At 43.5% G+C, this 22,056-nt stretch overlaps 1 protein-coding gene across 1 annotated transcript in view; it reads left to right on the top strand.

Moving 5' to 3' along the window:
* The window catches only part of LOC136827094 (uncharacterized), a 227,369-nt gene extending 205,565 nt beyond the window's left edge, over positions 1-21,804 (top strand). Inside the window, exon 19 of the mRNA XM_067084850.1 lies at positions 21,128-21,804. Coding sequence (XP_066940951.1) covers positions 21,128-21,663 — 536 coding nt within the window. The 3' untranslated portion in view covers positions 21,664-21,804. The remainder of the gene's footprint in view (positions 1-21,127) is intronic.
* The last annotated feature ends 252 nt before the right edge of the window (positions 21,805-22,056 follow it).

The raw sequence follows: 22,056 nt of genomic DNA, 5'->3' as shown, positions 1-22,056 counted from the left end.
TCCAGTTTTCTTGGTCCTCCCCTAGCTGGGTTTGGGACAACCCTTTCTCTTGTGCATTGGAATTTTCGAATAATTGAGTAAGCTGTGGTACAAGTACTGCAATATTTAAAACCCAAGCTGATTCGTTGAAGTCCTCACCTTGCACATAAGCAGATATGATGTGCTCTCTGTCCAATTGTTGTACTCACCGTAACAAGTACAATGTTATGTTGTACCTCCTTTTGCCTTGTATGAGCTTAGATAGTGTAAACTATGATAATTGGTATTGTAAGGTGTCAAAGAAACGAGCAGGTAAAAGTTACTGCTACTTTATTACAGATCCAGGCAGCTTATATTGCGGCCGACTGACGCCTCCGCGAGAGACAATGGAATTGACTGTGACCTGAGGTCGAAACAAAAATAATATGCAGTGAAGCAGTACAAATTACAATACAAAACATACAGAGCTACAATATGGATACAGTCTTGATGCCTGTGAATGAAGAAACATGTGATACACAATGTGTGACATTTGTATAAATACGCATAAAGTAAAAATGATTAAAATCGTGACCTGGCAAGTTTTAGGCGTGACTAATTGAGCTTGAAGAAAATGGGAAGTCACCAAAGAAAACAAGCTCAGCGGAGACTTAATTAATGGCGTCGCCGAAACACTATCCTGGCGCCGATGTGGTGACTTTACAAATACTCCCCCCAAGGCGAGGGGACGGCGTCTGACTAATCCCTGTATCTGCTGGGACGCTGAAGGGTGCGCGGCTCCTTGAAGATAACGGAGGGGCCTCCCGCCTGTGAGGCTGCTGGTTGGGCGGTCCCTTCCTGGGGCGGCGCGCCTGGGGTGAGGGCGTGCTGGAGTGCGGTTGGGCGGAAGGGGTGCTGCGTCGCTGCGGGACTCTCCGACAGGAAGGCGGGCTTTAACCGGTCTATGGAAACCCAGTCGTCCTTGCCTGGGAGTGCCAGCTGGAACGCCTTGCTGTTTCGTTCCAGCACGCGGAAGGGTCCCCTGTAGGGCTTAGTTAGTGGTGGGCCGGACGGCGTCGACTCTGACGAAGACGTGGGTGGCGGATGACAGCTGTGGCGGCATGAAGGTGGTTGCTTTGTCGATGTATGAGCGCCTGCAAGGGGCGAACTTGCCGCCACGTTGCGGAGCCTCTGCAGTGATGGGAGTGGCGTTCATCCGTCACGAGCTCTCCCGGCACCACGAGGGTTCCCCATAGGTTTGTTCAGCTGCGGATGGGGTGCCGTCAGCTCTGGGGCGGTCCTCAACCCGAGGAGGACCCACGGCAGCTGATGTTTCCAGTCCTCGGCGGTGCAGCGGGCCATGAGGGATGACTTTAGGGACCTGTGGAACGTTCGACCAGGCCGTTGGCCGCTGGGTTGTACGCTGTGGTGGTGTGGTGCGTGGTTCCCAGCAGTTGAGCCAGGGCAGACCACAACTCGGAGAGGAAAGCGGGGCCCTGTCGGTTGTGATGTGGTCCGGGGCGCTGGGCGGCTAACCCAACTGGAGAGCAGGGCCTCGGCGCGCGCGCTGGCGGTGGCTTCTTGCATGGGTGTGGCCGGGCCACCTCGTCGAACGGTCTACCACCGTCAGGAGGTATCTGGATCCGCCTGATGGGGAAGGGGCCCGACGACGTCGATGTGGATGTGGCGGCGGCGCCCTGGCTGTGGGAACTCGCCTACCCCGACTGCGTGTGATGACCCACCTTACTGGTCTGGCACTGCAGGCACTGTTTTGCCCAGGCGTGGCGTCCTTTTGCACCCGTGCCAGGCGAACTTTTTGAAAGCAGTTTGGCGTGGTCCTGCCGGAGGGTGTGAGAGGCCGTGAATTATGTCGAATACCTGGCGGCGGCGTGAGGCTGGAACCAAAGGGCGGGGCTGACCTGTGCTGATGTCACAGAGCAGGCTGGGGCCTTCCGGGCGAGGGGGTCATGTCCCGCCACTTGAGGGATGTGATGGCGGTGTGGTATGCTGGGGTTTCTGGGTCAGCGGCCTGTTCTCTGGCAAGGTCCTGGTAATCTACACCCAAGCTGCACTGAGTTCAACTCGACTCTGGGAGGGCGTCTGCTACGGATTTTTCTTGCCGGGAGGTACCTGACGGAACAGGTAAATTCGGCTATGGCTGAGAGGTGGCGCTGCTGTCTGGAAGACCATGCGTTCCCCTGCTTCGTGAAGGCGTGAACCAGTGGCTGGTGGTCTGTGAAGATTGTGAAGGGCGTCCCCTCCAGGAGGAACTTGAAGTGCTGAACTGCGCGGTACATCGCGCAGAGTTCCCTGTCGAAGGTGCTGTAGCGGGTCTCTGCGGGACTGAACTTCTTGCTGAAGATGGCGATGGGCTGGGGGGCGCCGTTGATGATTTGCTCCAGAACAGCACCGCAGGCGGCGTTACTGGCATCTGTCGTCAGCTGGAGGGGGCCTTGGGATCCTGGTGTGCCAAGGCGGTTGCCTTCAGTGAGGGCGGCCTTCGTCAGGGAAAAGGCCTGCTGCTGGCTGGGTCCCCAAGACAGGGACTTCGGTTGGCCTTTTAGGACTTCCGTCAGGGGGGCCGTGGTGTGCGCGATCCCGGGGATGAACCGCCTGTAGAAGTTTACCATCCCAAGGAACTCCTGGACGGCCTTGATGGAGGTGGGTGTCGGGAACTTAGCTACGGCTGCTACTTTCGATGTAAGAGGGCGGACGCCTGTCGGAGACACCTCGTGACCCAGGAATTCTGCTTTCTGGACGCCGAAGGTACACTTGTCGAAACGGACGACGAGGCCGTTCTCTTGGAGGCGCTGGAGGACTGCTTTGATGTGTCTCTGGTGTTCGCTGTGAGACCTGGAAAATATGAGAATGTCGTCGACGAGCAGGCGCAGAATTTTAGGTCCCCAGGATGCTGTCCATGAGCCGCTGGAAGGTGGAGAAGGCGAACACGTGAGGTGGACCCGAAGGGCGTGATGATGGCTGTCTTTGGTATGTCCTCTGGCGCAACAGGTACCTGGAAATAAGATTTAAGAAGGTCCAATTTAGTGAATATTTTGGCCCGTGAAAGGAGGCCGTGAGGTCTTGCATGTTGGGTAGAGGGTAGTGGTCGGGCTCTGTTGCAATGTTGAGCCGCCTGTAGTCGCCGCAGGGTCTCCAGGAGCCGTCCGGTTTCTGCACCATGTGGAGGGGGAGGCCCATGGACTGGAGGCTTTCCTGCAGATGCCCATCTGTTCCATCTCCGAATGCTTTTTTTCGCCTCCTGAAGGCGCTGAGGGGAAGCCTGCGGAACCGCATGTGTCGGGGCCCTTTAGTCACTATATGGTGGTATATGCCGTGCTTGGCTGGGGCCCGGGGACTTGGCGGCTTCGGGCTTAAATACTTCAGGGAACTCCGACAGTAGGTGTGCATACTGGTGGGGCGACGGGCGCTGATGGTGGGTCTGGGTCCCGCCGTTAACGGAGAGACCGGCAGGAGTCGGTATCGAGGAGGCGCTGCGCCCCACGTCGACTAGCAGGCGAAGTGCACCAGAAAATCGGCCCCCAGGAGTGGGGTTCCTACGTCGCGACGATGAAGTCCCAGGAGTAACTCTGGCCAAGGATGGAGATCGACAGGAGCCTGGTGCCGTAGGAGAGGATGGGGTTCCGTTGGCGGCCGTCAGGAAAGCGGCTGGGTCTGGTGTCTGGTTGCGGTCCTCTCTGGATGCTGGGAAGACCGATTTAAAGGCCCTGTGTCGACCAGCATCATCCTGCCGGAGACGGTGTCGCGGACGTAAAACCTACTGTTTTTGAGGCCCTGGGTTCTTCGGCTGCCATGGCGGCCTGTCCTGCTGGCGCCGCCACCCCGTTTTTGAGCGGGCGAGCGAGCAGGGCGGCAGGCAGTTTCGGCGTCCTTTCGAACCACTTGTGGTAGCGACAGAAGCCGGGGACCTCCATCTGCTGTGGTTCGGTGGGCGTCTGTTGGCAATGGCGTTGACGGGCTGCTCACGTCCTCTTCAGGCTGGCCGGAGCTGACCGGCTGTGTGGCGGTTTTAGCCGCTGAAGCCTTGATGGAGTCTGTGAGGTGTTGCGCCGTCTCTATGAGGTCCTCGACAGGCATGGTGTGGGGTGGCGATCTGGTTGCGTACCTCCGGGAGGAGTTGGCGAAGGTAGATTTCCGTGTGAAGCTTATCTCCTGCCGCTTCTTTGTGCCACCCAAGTCTGGTAGTGACAGGAGATCGACGACCATGCCCCAAGCGTCTCTTGAATTGAGGTTGTGGCGTGGGTTTTGGCAAGGTCGATAAGCAGGCGGCCGCTTCGGCGATGGGCAGGAGCAAGCTTCGAGGAGGAACTTTTGTGGTGCTGTATGTGAGGGTGTGTGTTTGGCTTTCGCGAGATGAGTTTTCTGTACACGTCCTCGGAAGGGCGTTGAGCACTGCACTATGTCGGCCTGTAGGTTTCGTCCGTCAGGTCCGCGATTCTGAAGTGGCTCTCCACCCTGCGCAGCCACATCGATGGGTTCCCCTGCGTAAACGTGGCGGCAGCTTTACGGTGAGGGCGGCCCGCGATTGTGTTGCCCGGCCGTCGAAGGAGGTGTTCGTCCAGCTGGCTGGTGTGGTGCGACGAGTCAGCACGCTCAAACGCTGGTTACAGCGCGTGTTTAGGCCGCTAAGGCGTTTTGGAGAAATCCTGGAGCCAAGACTAAGTCACCGTGTGAGTCCGCTAATGGCTCCGGGGATACTCGGGGTCACCACTGTAAGGTGTCAAAGAAACGAGCAGGTAAAAGTTACTGCTGCTTTATTACAGATCCAGGCAGCTTATATAGCGGCCGACTGCGCGCCGACCCGCGAGAGACAATGGAATTGACTGTGACCTGAGGTCGAAACAATAAACAATAATATGCAGTGAGCAGTACAAATTACAATACAAAACATACAGAGCTACAATATGGATACAGTCTTGATGCCTGTGAATGAAGAAACATGTGATACACAATGTGTGACATTTGTATAAATACCATAAAGTAAAAATGATTAAAATCGTGACCTGGCACGTTTTTAGGCGTGACTAATTGAGCTTGAAGAAAAAATGGGAAGTCACCAAAGAAAACAAGCTCAGCGGAGACTTAATTAATGGCGTCGCCGAAACACTATCCTCGCGCCGATGTGGTGACTTTACAGTATGAAAGGGGTACTTCAGGAATCAGTTATTCTTTGAGAAGAATGTACAAGAGATTTAGCAAGATTATTAACTAGATGCCTCAGAATAATTTAAAAATATGTTGTTTTTTGTTATGAAAAATTGACTTTGAAATTTGCATTCATTTACCGTTTTGGTAAATTGTTTCACCTTCGAGGAACAATTGGCTTACAGTAATGCATACTGTTTAAGGTTTGTTACTATTGTTTGCACTTGTGTGGATGGTCGATTTATTTTGAAAATGGTTAACATTTTGCAGATTGTTTTGTTTTAACCCTTAAACTCCAGCGTTTATTTACAAAAATGTCTCGTATAAAGCGGGTTTGAGAGTTAGCGCTGAAGCGGAAAGAAAGTTGTTTTCAAAAAATCACAGCACGCTTAGTTTTTAGGATTAAGAGTTCATTTTTGTTTAGTATGCAACCATCAGAAATGAAAAAAAAAATATCGTTATCATATATAAATATTGGAATATATGACAGCGCAAAAAAAATTTCATATATAATTGTATACAAATCGCGCAGTGAGCAAAACGGTTGAAGCAAATGAGTTATTTTTTTTCGTTGTATTGTACCCTAAATTGCGATGATTTTGGTATATAACAAATTGTAAAACGATCAAAAGCAACACAGAGAAAATATTATCACAAAATGATGCATGAATTAATGCTTGTACAGGCGTAAAAAGTTTTTTTCAAAAATTCACCATAAATCGAAATATTGTGCTAGAGACTTCCTGTTTGTTGCAAAATGAAGGTAAATGATTGAATATTACTAGAATGTAAGAGTTTTAGCTTACAATTGCAGTTTTCGATTATTTCAGTTGAGTTAAAGTTGACTGAAGGTCGAATTTTTCTATTTATCATGATTTATATGAAAATATTTCAAAACTGATAAAGCTACAACCCTGAGTTATTTTTATTGTATTCTACATGAAATTGCGCACATTTTGATATATAACACTTTATGTAACGGCCAATAGAGAATGGTGCAAAAATTTCACACAGTGACTAAAGAATTTTTAGATGTTGGCCGAGTTATTACCTGTGACGTAAGGAAAAAGTTTTTTTAAAAAATTCACCATAAATCGAAATATTGTGCTAGAGACTTTCCGTTTGTTGCAAAATGAAGGTAAATGATTGAATATTACTAGAATGTAAGAGTTTTAGCTTACAATTGCATTTTTCAACCATTTTCGGTTAGTCAAAGTTGACAGAAGGTTGAAATTTTGGCACTTATTGTAATTTATATGAAAATATTTCAAAACTGATAAAAGCTACAACCATGAGTTATTTTTGCTGTATTCTACATGAAATTGCACACATTTTCATATATAAAACTTTATGTAACGGCTAATAGAAAATGGTTCAAAATTACAACAAAGTAACTAAAGAATTTCTGAGATTTTCAGCAGTTAGCGGCGTGCGGACGTAAGGAAAAAGTATTTTTCAAAAATTCACCATAAATCAAAATATTGTGCTAGAGACTTCTTGTTTGTTGCAAAATTAAGATAAATGATTGAATATTACTAGAATGTAAGAGTTTTAGCTTAAAATTGCAATTTTCTACCATTTCGGTTGAGTCAAAGTTGATCGAAGGTTGAAATTTTGGCATTTACCGTGATTTATATGAAAATATTTCAAAACTGATAAAAGCTACAACGATGATTTTTTTCTGTTGTATTCTACATGAAATTGTGCACATTTTCATACATAAAACTTTATGTAACGGCTAATAGAAAATGGTTCAAAAATTACGACAAAATGACTAAAGAATTTCGGAGATTTTCAGCAGAGTTAGCGCACGCGGACTTAAGGAAAAAGTTTTTTCAAAAATTCACCATAAATCGAAATATTATGCTAGAGACTTCTCATTTGTTGCATAATGAAGGTAAATGATTGGATATTACTAGAATGTAAGAGATTTAGCTTACAATTGCATTTTTCGACCATTTCGGTCGAGTCAAAGTTGACCGAAGGTTGAAATTTTGGCACATCATGATTTATATGAAGATATGTCAAAATTTATAAAAGCTTCAACCATGAGTTATTTTTCGTTGTATTCTACATGAATTTGCACACATTTTCATATATAAAACTTTATGTAAAGGCTAATAGAAAATGGTGCAAAAATTACATTACAAAGTGACTAAAGAATTTCTGAGATTTTCAGCAGAGTTAGCTGATGCTTTCTTTTGGGATAAGAAAGAAATTAAGCACATGCAGCTGGGTCACACTTGTAAACAAAACCAAAGCGTGATCCGTGAACGAGGCCTATAAGTATTTTTCTGCGAATATTTAAAAAAAAATTTTTGTAGTTGACGTATTTTACGTCCACTTGGCACCCGACAGACAATTTTTGTCGACATAAAATACGTCCAGTCGGCGTTAAAGGGTTAATAGAATACCAGAGCAGTCTGAGGCTGTATTTTTATTGTAATACCTCAGTCATGCATATCAACCATTGAGTTGGTTGCATAATCAGATGGCAAGGTCACATGTGTATAGCCCATTTCTTATGATATTCATGGTTTTTTTTTTTTTTTTTGCAGGCAGGATATAGATTGCTCTCCTTTATCTGTTAATATATTAAATTAGGTGAACCTGGTATTAGGACCTCTAGTTTAATCCTGATTTAAAAGGGTGACATCAATACAGTAATTATGTTATCATTAAAAGAATGTCACCCACTGAGTTTCCCTTACGTAGTTGTCACAGCCATGTACTTACAACAACAATAGTATCAGTCCGTTTCATACTGGTGCTTGTTCCACTCGTCTTATAGATATGGCATGTATTTGACCATTTCTCGTGGTTTTTGTCATTCCTTACTACAGTACAGAGCTGCTAATATGCCAGACACAAAAGTTGCTTTCCTCACTGGGAACAGAATACTCGCTGTTTGTGGTGGGACAGTACGTAACCGTCTGCCATAAACATAGCCTTGCTGGTATAAAGGTGAGTTCAGATAGTTGTTGGACATGAGGAAAATAAGCAACATGCTCCTGGCAGGGAAATATGAAGGAAAGGTTTGATTAAGACAAGCTATTTAATCCAAGGTTTCCGAGGGAGTAGAGTACACCTTCCTGGCAGATCTCTGGCCAAGAGTATACCCCCCTCTGTTTCCAAGCAGATTGCATGCCCTGGCCAGTAAGCCAAGATACTGGAGATCATCATGTATGACTTCTCTGATGGAGATCAAGAGTCATACATTGGGATAGGTTGCCCAATATTTGACACGAAGTGGACATTGCCACTGAACTTTTCTCTCCTGAATCTGTAAGACCCAGGGGCACTGACTTTGTTTTTGTATGTGGGGGATCCCATGATTGAATAGGCACCGCATGCAGTAACATGATGTTGAGGAGGATCCTATGCAATAACCTGACATTGAGAAGGAATCCCAGTAGGGCCCACCTTTTTTCCCCTTGAAGTTTCTGTCCTTTCCAGGGATTATGGTTCTTCATGAGACTCCTGTACCTTTCCCTGGCAATGACAATGTGTCTGTCCAGGTCCAGTTTGCCTAAGATGGTGGTCTCTGATAAGGAAATTCTGTCTGAGGCTCGTTAAGAGTTTCTGAACAAGAAATGCTTAGTATTGGGGAAGCTCTTAATACTGAGCACCACTACTAGATATTGTTGAGGATTTCTGGTGGGAATTCATTAGAGCTTTAAAGACGAGTTTGAGGTTATGTCCAAAACTTTTTAAAGCCCTCCAAAAGAGGATAGAAAGTCTTCAAAAGCCACCTGTGAAAGGATTAAAAAATTAAAGTCCTGGGATCAAGGTAATAAAAAACCCAAGGCTAAAGAGAAATTAAGTTTGTCGCCTAGATTCTTTTAAGAGTCAGAAGACTCACGGTGGTATGATCTCTATTTTCATAGTTTTGACTGGTTCTAATATTATGACCAGTTTGGACTGCAACCCCCCGAAGCCAGGAGGGTCAGTGATGCTAATACCCGCCCCTGATGCCTCAATGTGTATCCTTTCACCAGATGTCAGATACCTCATCAATGAAGGGAAAACAAAGGTTGAAGTGGAATAAGTGGAATTTTTCTGGATAGAGCTGCTTTTTTCCCTTAGGGAATGGTGCTTGGTCCCTTCTTCAGCAGGCATTTAGCAACTGCCAAAGGAGATGGTCATCCTCCCTGCTAGTATGGCAGCAAAAGCCATTGAGGCAACCTCTTTTCTGTTTTAGTCTTGTGAAGGCAGAGATTAAGAATTTTGCAGTTACTAAGAAGCAGATGTTGGAAATATAACTATTTATTTCCACTAACCCAGTATTTGGCAAGGTCCAATTCAATGTAACCACCAAGGAGTTTGTTGCCTCCATGGGCCAAATCTCAGATAGCTGACTTAGCCTACCACAATGGATGTGGAAGAGATAGAAGAGAGACAGTTCTTGGTAATGGTCGATACGGCAACGAGGTATTGGCAGGCTTTTTGGATAAAGGACAAAAAACCAGAAACTATTATAAAGACATTTTTTGATGGGTGGTTTGCAATATTTGGAGCACCTAAAATATTATCAGACAGTGGGGAAGAATTTAAAAATGAAAAAGTAAGGAGGATGGCAGAAAGATGGATTAAAGTGATGGCCACAGCATCTGAATCTCCATGGAGCAATGGAATATCTGAGAAGATGGTAGACATAATCAAAGAAAGCTAAAGATGATGAGGAAGTGGTTTGGTCAGTAGCATTAAGATGGGTAGTGAGTGCCAGGAACTGTTTAATGAATAATGGTGGTTTATCCCCTAACCAATTAGTATTTGGAAAAACCTTCTGTGCCGAATTTATTGGGAGAAGAGAGTTCAAGTCCTGCCAGAAGAGAGAAAGTTATGGAAGAAAGTATAGTAAAGGATACACTGAATGAAGTGCATACAGCCAGAGAAGTGTTTATCAAAAATGAGTCTTGTAATAAAATAAGAATTGCTTTAAACAGAAACGTCAGAGAACATAAATTTGAAGAAGCAGTAGTAGGAGATCAGGTATTCTGTAAGAGAAAATGAAAATGGAGGCTATGGCCTACCCCAACGCCAAATCAAAGTCCTTCAAAAGAAGGCATCGTGCTTACCCCATATGAAAAATGGGAAAAAGCACGTTAAACGAAGAAGAAGAAAATGAAAATGGAGAGGACCTGCTCAGGTAGTGGGAGTATCAGGTAAAATGGTAGTGGTTAAACATGGGGATTCTCTAAGAGAAGTAGCTAGAATACATGTTACTAGGATTCAAAGCCTGCCATCAGAAAAAGAAAAGATACTTAAAATAGATAAAACATATACTGTACTGTGAAGGATGAATCCTGTGCATCAAAGGAAGGAATATAGATGGGCAGGAAGGAAAAGAGATGATAGTGGGCTGGAGAAGGAATGAAGATAGAGAAGAGGCTATAGAGAGGATTTGGCGGTGGAAACACGAAGATGAAGGGGAAAGTGTGTTAGTAGAAGAGATACCCAAATTCAAAACAGGAAATAGAGTTAGAGCTATAAACAAAAATACAGGACATGTAGAAGAATGGACTATATTAAGTCTTACATGAAAAAGGTCAAGCAAATTTTGGGGCCGATTTGTACAATGTACAAGACTCACAGTCAGGTGACAAGGGATGGATTAACTTGAGAGATTATAGCCATGTAGAAAAAATTGAAGGTGAAGAAGTTTTACTTGGATTTGAAAATAAAAGCGTAATTGAAGCTGAAGAAAAAGAACTACAGAGTGGAAGAGAAGATGTATATGAGGAGGTAAATGATGTTTGACAAAAAGCTGTATCTACAAGATGGATAGTAACTGAAAAGGTAAAAGGGGTAGAAGGGATATGTAAAGCAAGATTGGTAGCTAGAGGTTTTGAAGAAGAAATGGCTGAATGGGAATAAGATGCTCCTACATGCAATGCTGAAATTTTAAAATTTTGTTTGACAATAATTAAACTGAAAGATTGGACTTGCTATACATTAGATTTAAAAACTGCATATTTACAAGGTGATGAAATACAAAGAGAGGTATATTTAAAACCACCTAGTGAAGACGGATGGAGTGGATTATGGAAATTAAAGAAAACTGTTTATAGGCTCAAGCATGCAGCAAAGGCATGGTATTGTAAGGTGGTAAAAGTGGTGGAGGAGCTTAAAGGTGAAAGAAGTAGATTAGAACCTAATATATTCTTTTGGAGGAAAGACAGTAAATTGAATGGTATTTTATGTACACATTTAGATGATTTTTGTTATGGCAGAACTGAAGGATTTTTCAAGGAAACAGTTGGGAAATTGAAAGGGAAGTTGCAAGCAGGAGAACAAGAAAGTAAAAGTCTCAAGTATATAGGAGTAATGGTAGATCAAAAGAAAAACAGAATCAGTAGCAGTATATAAATTCTGTAAGAGAATCAGAAGTTAGAAGATTTACAGGCAATAGAGTGTTAGGGCAAAAGGAGTTAACAGAGTATAGATCAGTGGTAGGATAGTTGAATTGGGTACATACCATGCCAGAAATATCATATGGTGTTAGTGAATTAAGTAAAGCTTTTAAAGAAGGAACAACTCAAGATATAAAAAAGCTGATTAAAAAGTGAGAAAAGCTACAAACATTATGGTGGCAGTGATAAGTGAGTTAAAGGAAGAAAAGATTTATTGGGAAGCCTATGCAGATGCTTTATTTGGGAATATTGAAGATGGTCATACACAATTGGGTTATGTGATACCCTTGACAGATGGTAAGGGGAGAAGTCCCATATGGTGGAAACCAGAAAATCCAGAAGAGTAACAAAATCTACCATTGAAGCAAAAGCTCTGAGTGTAGGGAGGCCATAGAAGGATTGGTATACCTGTATTTCTGGGCTTGTCCTGTGTCGCTGAGTGAAATGTCCCTATACAGCACACATTTCTAGGAATAAGTATTGCTAGATATACCAGAGAAAAAAGCCAATAGGATGCCAGAGTTACTACCTCTGGATCGATACATCCTTATAGGATGTCGGTATGTCATCTAGGAGCGAGTGGAAGTCACTACCACAGACACTTAACCCAATAGACTCCTCCTCACCAAAACCCCTCTGCCTAAGAGGTGCCGATCTGACGGTCCCACCACCGCTACTACTAATTCTACCCACAATGCACCATCCGCTTATAGCACGCTTTACGAACCACTCGTGATTTTTGTGGTGCTAATATTTTATTCTTAATTTCTAATTTGGATTATCTCGCTTTCCTGATGGCATCATCTGATCAAGGCACATCTTCTTCTAAGTTGAGTATTCAAAATTGAATGTTTTTGGTATGCGAACGGATTATTTTAGTCCTGTTTATTGTTTCGCCTGATCGACTGAGGGCCGCCATTTCGTGTTCGTTCGTGGCGGCTTACTACAGGCTTTTTATATGATTGCCTTCTTTCGTTCAATCGATAGAAATTTACAATTACTACGTTCTTTTAATGATAGTTTCAATTTTCGCTCGATCTGACGCGATCGACTATTATTTTATACCTTAGAAGTTGAAAGTTAGGCCTAGCCTAGCTTTCCTTTATATACCGTTTGTAGACATATTTATTTAATATGTCATTATGTCATTTATTATGTGTGTATTAGTTCTTGAGTCTGTTTGGGTGGTGTTGTTAGCCTACCTAACCAGTTCGGCCTTGCCGATTCTTGGAAAGGTAGGCTATGTTGGCCCAGTCTTCCTTCCTCCTTGGCCTATGGGCCTGAGATGGCACGGTTTTCTTGGGTGGCCTTCGTTCGGGTTTGAGTGCGGGGCCCTTCTTCCCTGACCAGTTGATTCTTCAATCCTGGAAGTGATGTTGGCGCTAGCGCTCTTTCTCGTTCGATTTTTTGGCGAATCTAGCCTACATTTCCAGGAGGTGCCTTCTGGAGGTTAGGCTAGGTGATAGTATCAATGTTCATCCTTTCGCCTTATATCTCACCCCTGTATATCAGTCTTTTTGTCTTGGCTCCCTTTGGGGCATTTTAGAGCTTAGCTCATTTGCCCTTTCGATTGAGATGACACGCCCGTGGAAGGTGCCTAGGCACCTGACCTGTTGTTGTCGCCATGTTTTCACTCCGTGTCTTCCCGTTCCCCGTCCGGACCTGTTCCGGCGGCTATCGTTCTTCGCTTTAGCTTCTAGCAGAAACTTTAGCTTGAGCGTCGTTGTCGTTCGCTACGGCGGAACTGGAGAGAAGCTGTTATAAATTTTACTAGTAGTAATTGTGATTTATTTTCTGCTCCTGCTTCTCTACCGCTCCGTCATCCGGACTCATTCCGGCAGCTATCCTTAGCTTCGCTTTAGTCTTAATAGGACTTTTGCTTGAGCGTCGTTGCTTTGTTATCGGCGGAATTGTAGAGGAGCGGAATGATATGAGTTTTATTACTGTTATTATTTTTCTATTTCTGTGAGCGAAGTTTGGTGAATTATCCGACTCTTGGCGTGCGGCGACTAGCCTTCCCTGGTTGTTGATTTTTGTGCATTTAGTTAAATTATCGTGGACGTTCGGCATCACCGAATTGCTTTCGGCGTGATCCGACTCAGGTCTGGCCCACCTGTTTAGGATTCCATCGAGACTTCCGCCCGTATCCACAGTTTTCAACTCGGTGTGAAGCAGAATATTTACTTTAAGTTTTACTAGTTTAGCCGTTCCGCCGCCTATTTTAGATGCTCATGTATAAATTTTTATTATAGGTGGTACATTGCCAGGAGCCTGGTTGTAACGCCTACCTGCAGCAACCCTGTGGCCATGTAGCATGCAGATCGCATGCGGTTGTGCAGTCGAGGTCGGCGACCACCTGCGTCTGGCATCCTGACGGCTGCGGCGTGTGCTACGCGCTTTATTTGGATGTGGTTGATGATTGCACGTTAACCTTCAATTGTATTTAACACAGTTCGTTTAAATAATTGTGTTTATATTTGATATAAGATAATATCCTTGTCAATCCCTTTTATTGACATGAGATTCAATTAACAGGTCCTCGGTCCCGTCAAGCTTCGTCTCTAGCGACATTAAAGATCTGGGTTGGCGGCTTTTAAGCAATGTTGGTCAGGGTCATATGTGCTGGCAGAGGATATCTGCAACATTCTTTACCCGAATGCTGGGGCCTCTGCAGCCGTAGCCCTGAAGTAGCTGAACCCCTGATCAACAGGATTAGGCTTGAAACCCAGGTCTCGCCAGAAGAGCAAGAGCTGTGTCGTGAAGTGGCAGGGCTGAAGTGACCAACATCAACATGGACGTCGAACCAATGGCCATCGACCTGGAGGAGGAAGGTAGGGATGTAAGTGAGGCAGGTAGACTAATTAATCCATTATCTCTCACTTCATCCTTCCAAGGATTCTCTAAGAGCTCCACCTTGGGGACCCGTTCGGGGTCGGTGATCCCCAAGGTGAAGTCCTCTTTGAAGACGAAGACATTACCTAAATTGACGAAACCCCTGAAAACCTCATCTGTACCTAGTTCTGCCAAGGTTTCATTGACTCGAAACCTTCGACTTCCGCCCTTGAAAGCTTCTCCCTCTTCTAAGGGGTGAGAACAAAGTCGAGCAGGTCGAAAAAGCCTGACTTTGACCCTAAAGCTTTCGTGGAGTCCATGATGAGAATGTTTTCCGAACAGGTCTCTTCTCAGTTCGAGGCAATGTCTCGCGATCTTGCCTTGAGTCTTGAGTCGTCGGAAAGTATGTTCAATCCTTGGCGGACAGGTTAAAGACGCAAGAGGAGTCGCTGGCGGACTGGTTAGTTCAGGTCCGGTACAGCAACGGTCCTATGCCATTCAGACGCCTCTAAGCTACCAGCTTATGAGGATTCTAACCCTTGGCGTCTTGCCTTTAATGCCCCTTTCGCTAATGGTAAATTAACCATTGAAGGTTGTGGCACCCGCCCTCTGGAAGATTACGAGTTCTTCCCGGCGGATCTTGTTTTTCCTTCCCGGGTATGCTCGGCTTTCCAAGATGCCTTGGTAAGAGAGGATAAGGTTCCCAAAGAAACAGTGATCTTTCCTAGGGACCAAGCGCAGTCGGCATGGGTTGGATCTATCTGACTGGGAGTGTTCGAACACTAGATTGACCCCTCATAAGGGGCGGTTTACGATGTTCACAGTAAATGAGGATGTCCCGACTCCTTGCACCTCTAAAGTGGCAGAATTAACCCTTCAGGCCGGAACAGAGGAGAAGCCTATGCCGCAGCAGTGAGACGGAGCCTACTTCTCTGCTCTTCCCAGCAGATTTAGAATGCTGGACCAGAGCTCCGGAAACCTTTACAGTGGGTAAACTAGATTCGAGTGCTTCGAATCTCTTCAGTGAACAACTACCCAGGCTTCCGGAGTCTCTGATAAAAGCTGAGTATGAGGCTAGGTGCCGTCTCAGCAGATCTATCAATTCCGTCACCTCGGTGGAATTGACGTCTGCTGTTTACAAGGATGAACCTCTGTTCAGGGTCTGACAAAATCACTACTGGCCTCATTCCAGAGTGATTTGTTTGATTTCATTGTGGCAAGGAGGAACTGCGAAAGTTTGTTCTGGCTGACGCGACCATCCGTCATGAGCCGAACAAGCCGATAAAATCCTCTGTCTGGGGGACCAATGTATTCCCTGAAGATATGGTCAATTCAGTGATCAGTGAGGCCTCAAGGGCCAACCAAAATCTTCGGATCCAGCGGACTTTCAGGGCTACCGTCAGTTCAAGGGTAATAGAGGTAGGGGGAGCTTCAGGTCTAGATCTGGCCCCAGACTCCAATCTCGAGGTAGAGATTCAAGAGGAACTAGAGGCAGCAAGTCCTACAATAAATGAACATCCCCAGGTAGGTGGGAGGTTACGCCTCTTCAGGGACCATTGGACATTCAGTCCATGGGCCCACAGTATCATTTCAAAAGGCCTAGGGTGGAGCTGGGTAGGGGGACCCCCTCCACTTGTCAGGTTCTATCAGACTCCAACATCAGATCTGTTAGACTATACAGAAGACCTTCTTTTAAAGAAGGCGATAAAGAAAGTCAGACATTTAAAATTTCAAGGACGCTTATTCAGCGTGCCAAAGAAAGACTCAGACAAGAGAAGAGTGATTTTAGATCTGTCAACTCTAAATTCTTACATTCAATGCGACAGGTTCCGTATGTTGACCGTCTCTCAGGTGCGGATCTTACTTCCCCGTGGGGCCGTCACCACCTCTATAGATCTTACAGACGCCTATTATCATGTTCCAATAGCAAGAAACTTCTCCCCTTATCTGGGGTTCAGACTGGGAAGACAGGCTTACTCGTTCAGGGTAATGCCTTTCGGACTGAACATAGCGCCCAGGATCTTCACCAAATTGGGAGAAGTTGTGGTACAGGAAATGAGATCTCAAGGTATCAAGGTGGTGGCTTATCTGGACGATTGGCTAATTTGGGCCTCCAGCGTCTCCGAATGTCAGAAGTCGACAAAGTTAGTGATTCAGTTCCTAGAGTATCTGGGTTTTCATATAAACACAAAGAAATCTCGTTTAATCCCGGCAACCAAATTTCAGTGGCTGGGCATTCAGTGGGACTTAAGCACCCACAAACTTTCAGTTCCCCCAGCAAAATGCAAAGAGATTGCCAAAGCAACAAGGCAGTTTCTCAAGTGCAAACGAGCCTCTCGTCGCACTCGAGAGAAAGAATCCTGGGTTCCTCCAGTTTGCGTCAGTAACAGACCTTCTCCTCAAAGCAAAACTGAAGGACATAAATCGAGTGTGGTGAAGTCGAGCCAATTGCAAATTCAGAGACAAAGTCTCCCTCATACCTCCAATCTTAAAGAAAAGACTTCGCCCCTGGACAACGGCCAAAGTCTTTTCAAATCGATTCCATTACAATATCCCCTCCAGCCCTGATCATCCACACGGACGCATCTCTGACTGGTTGGGGGCTATTCGCAGTACAAGAAGGTTCAAGGAATCTGGTCAAGCCACTTTCGTCTCTTCCACATAAACATTCTGGAAGCGATGGCAGTTTTCTTGACTCTGAAACGTTTACGTCTGGCCAGGAACATACATATCAGGCTAGTTCTGGACAGTGCAGTTCATTGTCTGAACAGGGGAGGTTCCAAGACAAGTCACATAAATCATGTTATGATAGCAATCTTTTCATTAGCAATGAAAAATCATTGGCACCTGTCAGCAACACATCTGTCAGGAGTAAGGAACGTGATTGCAGATTCTCTGTCAAGGGCGACTCCTCTGGAATCGGAATGGTCTTTGGACAAGAAATCCTTCAATTGGATTCTCCAACAGATTCCCGGGCTTCAGGTGGACCTTTTGCCACGGAATCAAATCACAAACTCACATGTTACATAGCTCGAACCTGGACCCTCGGGCTTATGCTACAGACGCAATGTCAGTAGATTGGAACAAATGGGAGAATATCTACCTCTTTCCTCCAGTAAATCTTCTGTGGAAAGTTTTACACAAACTCAGGTCATTCAAAGGTCAAATAGCTTTAGTTGCTCCCAACTGGCGAAGAGCAATTGGTTTCCGCTTCTGTTAGAGCTGAAACTCAGAGCCTTGCAAATTCCTCATCCAATATTAACCCAAGTAGTGCAAACTCAGATTGTGTCAGCTTCCTCAAGAATGCTGAATGCCCTAACTTTATGGATTTCATGAAGTTTTCGGCCCAGAAAAATGCTAATATTGATCCTCAAAACACATTATTTTTGGAATCAGATAAGAGAGAATCTACTCTTCGCCAGTATGATTCAGCAGTTAAAAAACTTGCTAACTTTCTGAAAGAGTCAGACGTTCATACTATGACTACTAATCTTACGATCTCATTTTTTAAGACCCTTTTTGACAAAGGTCTGGCAGCTAGTACAATTACTACAACTAAATCTGCCTTAAAGAAAGTATTCCTTTGGGGATTTAATATTGATCTGACGGACTCATACTTTTCATCTATTCCTAAAGCTTGTGCCCGTCTTAGACCAACAACCCGTCCTAAAACGGTTTCTTGGTTTTTAAACGATGTGTTAAAGTTAGCCTCAGACACAAATAATGAGTCTTGTCCTTATTCGACTCTTCTTAGAAAAACTTTGTTTTTAATTAGCCTGGCCTCAGGAGCTAGAATCTCTGAACTGTCAGCCCTTTCTAGAGAGCCGAATCATGTGGATTTCCTCCCATCAGGAGAGGTTCTACTCTCTCCAGATCAAATGTTTTTAGCTAAGAATGAAGATCCTCTAATTAGGTGGTCTCCCTGGAAGATAATACCCCTTCTAGAAGATCCCTCCTTATGTCCGGTGGTCACATTAAAAGCCTACCTAGAGAGAACCTCTCAGAGGTCTTCAGGTCCACTTTTTGTTAGAGAAAATGGTGGAACCATTTCCTTGAATGGCATTAGGCAACAAATACTTTATTTTATTAAACAAGCTAATCCGGATTCAATCCCCAGGTCCATGATATCCGGGCTGTAGCCACCTCAGTTAATTATTTCCAACACATGAATTTTGAGGAAATTAAAAAATATACGGGCTGGAAATCCCCTAGAGTCTTTAAACGTCATTATCTCAAATCCTTAGAGGCTTTGAAGTTTTCTGCTGTCGCTGCAGGGAACATTGTTTCCCCAGAGTCAGCCTAATATTGTTTTATAATATTTTATTATTGGTAAATTGTAATTGTAATTGTTTTGTATTTTGCTTGCCCTACCAATTGGTACCTCTCACCTACCTGCCTCGCTTGTATTCCCGTCCTTCCTATCTTGTTGTCTGGGTTTGGGTTGCTTCTCAATCCATTCCTGGCTTTGCTTTTATCACCTTAGTTGTTAAGTTTTCACTAAATATTGTTTTATAGGTGATGGTTACTAGTTTGTTTATTAATCTTAAGATTGTAACCACATTAATTTGCATTAATTAAGTCAGTTATAGTCCTTTTGTACTAATTTATTTTTATATTTGCTTTTCTGGATTAGTAAAAAGCATATTCAAAATAAAAATTTTATTTTATCCTTAATACATTAATCCTTTTTAAATTTACAAGCTTCTTTGGTCAATTCTCTGCTACTATTTCACTCAGCGACACAGGACAAGCCCAGAAAAGGATTTTGACAAAGGAAAATCTATTTCTGTGTGAAGGCCTGTGTCGCTCAGTGAACCCTTCCCTCTCTATATTTCCTACCCTGATCTAGCCAAAAAGCTTGGGTGCTATTTCGGGATGGTGCATTGTGGGTAGAATTAGTAGTAGCGGTGGTGGGACCGTCAGTGTCGGCACCTCTTAGGCAGAGGGTTTTGGTGAGGAGGAGTCTATTGGGTTAAGTGTCTGTGGTAGTGACTTCCACTCGCTCCTAGATGACATACCGACATCCTATAAGGATGTATCGATCCAGAGGTAGTAACTCTGGCATCCTATTGGCTTTTTCTCTGGTATATCTAGCAATACTTATACCTAGAAATGTGTGCTGTATAGGGACATTTCACTGAGCGACACAGGCCTTCACCCAGAAATAGATTTTTCCTTTGTCAAAATCCCTTTTAAAACATTTATGGGAAGAGATAGTAGGAGAGAGAAAATTGGAAGCATTGGTTAAAACTAATAGTAAAACACTAATCACTGCAATTAAATCAAGTACAGGAGTAATTAGTATGAGATTAAAAATTGATATTGCAGCAATAAGAGAAACAATAGAACTTGGAGAAATAAAGGAGGTGAGATGGATAAAAGGAAAGTGTCAAAGAGCTGATGTATTGACTAAAGCAGGAGTTTCAGGGAAAAATAGAAATTACATAAAGGGTAAAGAAGTGGAGAATAACGGAGATTAGAAGGGACTAGAATAAGAAGAGGTTGGAGGGGAGGGAGGAGATAAGTGTGATTATCTGTCAGTTTTATAAACTAAATCATTATTTGTTATTTTCATTAAATGAAAGTAGATAAATAGTCGTTACTGTATACATTTAAGAAAAGTAGACAAAGTACACAGTTAATTTTATTGGGTGTTTGTAAAGCCAGTCCTCTCATTATGTTTGGAATGGCGCAGTGGTTGTTGTTGTGATGCCATAAGATATACGGAAGATGGGAATTAGGAAAACGGTGATGTGGTGTAGTGACAAGGTAGTGGTGGTGGCAGAAGGTTTTAAGTGCTCTCATTTGCGGTTTGTAGGTCTTTCTTTTGTTTGTTGTGGTCGTGAGCAGGCTTGGGCAAGAAGTGAAATGGGAACAGGTGTGTAAATCAAGTAATTATTGCATATTGGTCGCACTGGATGCTTTTTTAGTAGCACCTCAAGGCCTGAAAAGAATTGTGCAATTTCTGGATGACTGCTGCTGTCCAAAAACTGTCACTCTTTCCATGTGGGATTTGGAATGCCTATATTGATCTGAAAGAGACAGTAACATGTCCTTATAACCATTCCCTTCCTCCCTTATAACCATTCCCTTCCTCCCCTTTCTAGGTTTTTGGATAAGGAAGGAAAGGTTTCAGATTCAAGGTCATGCCCTTTGCATTGGATATCACACGGAGAATCTTCACAAAATTGGCAGCAGTTGTTGTCCAGGAACTCAGAATTACAATGAATATAGGCAGAAATATTGATAACCCAGTTGGCTGTTGGATACTTTTGACCAGTGGACACATGTGCAGAACTACTTGTTAGCTACCCATTAACTACTGATTTTTTAGGGGAAAACAAAGTTTTTTAGGGAATTTTGTCAACATGAAATGGCCTAAATTATAGGTTATGGGTTGTATGAAAGAATATTTATTCTGTTTTTTTTAATTATCGTGTGGTTGTCCAGTTTTCAACCAACAGTGAATATCATGGAAGCAAACTCCTTGAAGAAATTTTAGTAGAATCTTCAGTTTATCAGTTTTTTAAGGAGTTGTATTTTAATAAGAAGATCTATTGCATTGAAGTATACCTGCTAACAGTAAACCCTTTGGACCACCTGTATGAGAATTAATGAGAGTTGAACTCACTGGTTTTGTTAAACTGTTTAATAAAAAATAATATACTGTACTGTATTCCCTTAGTTTCTCTAATTAGAAGTGTATGTACATGAAATAAGATCCCAGCATAAAACTTAAGTATTTTATTTTAATTTTCCAGAAAGTGAGAAAGCAGAGTCAGAGTTGGAAAGTACCCTAGATATTCATACAGTTAGTGAAAATAGTGAAGCTATGGAAAGTGTTGGAATGGAAGTTGATGATAATGTCTCACTGAAAAGAGCCTATACAGGTGATACTGAGGACGAGGAGGTAAAATCTCAGGATGGTATAAAAAGGCAAAAAGTAGCTATAAGCAGTGTGATGAAAGTACAGGGAAACCTGCATGTGATAGCATGTGAAACAGCGGTGAGTACACCTCACCAGAATGAAGAAATTGAAGAAGTAGAAGAATTAGACAGTAAATTTTCCAAAGCAAAGAAAACACAAAACAGTGTATGTACTGAAAATGATGGCAATCAAAATAGTTCTGTACAAGGGAGTTCTGGAGGGCTGGAGTGCATTCTGAAAGCAAAACTGCAATTGAAACAGTGTGGAGCCTTAATAAGTCTTGAAGCTTTTTATCTGAAAGGCTCAGCAGGAAAAGATGGACTAAATCAAGTGCTTCAGTATATGAAAAATCAGTTAACAAAGGCCTGATGCAGTGTTCTTGGATTTACCTTTGACAGTGGTTTTTTGTCCATCAGAGATTGAGAGCTAACTGAAGTACACCGAGAACTTTTAATATAATGCAATGTAATACAAAAGTAAAATATAATGTATATGCTTTAAGAAATGTTCAAAAAATTTTTATGATAAAAGAACCCAATGGATGTTCTTGGCATTAGCTCAACTGTTGTATTCTCATAATATAAGAAGATTGTATAGCTAACATATAAGTTCTCAGTGAATGATTATTACCATACTTTGTTCTCTGTTCCAGCTTTAAATATTTTCTTTTCTTTTGTGACAGTGCATTTCAAACTCAGTATGGAAGAATAAAAGGAAAAATTTTATTCATTCCTCTTGTTCCATGACTGTAATTGCTGATGC

Source organism: Macrobrachium rosenbergii, chromosome 41, assembly GCF_040412425.1.
Source record: "Macrobrachium rosenbergii isolate ZJJX-2024 chromosome 41, ASM4041242v1, whole genome shotgun sequence".
Classification (NCBI taxonomy): domain Eukaryota; kingdom Metazoa; phylum Arthropoda; class Malacostraca; order Decapoda; family Palaemonidae; genus Macrobrachium; species Macrobrachium rosenbergii.
Note: the sequence above shows the minus strand (reverse complement) of the source record. Positions and strands in the feature narration are given on the sequence as shown.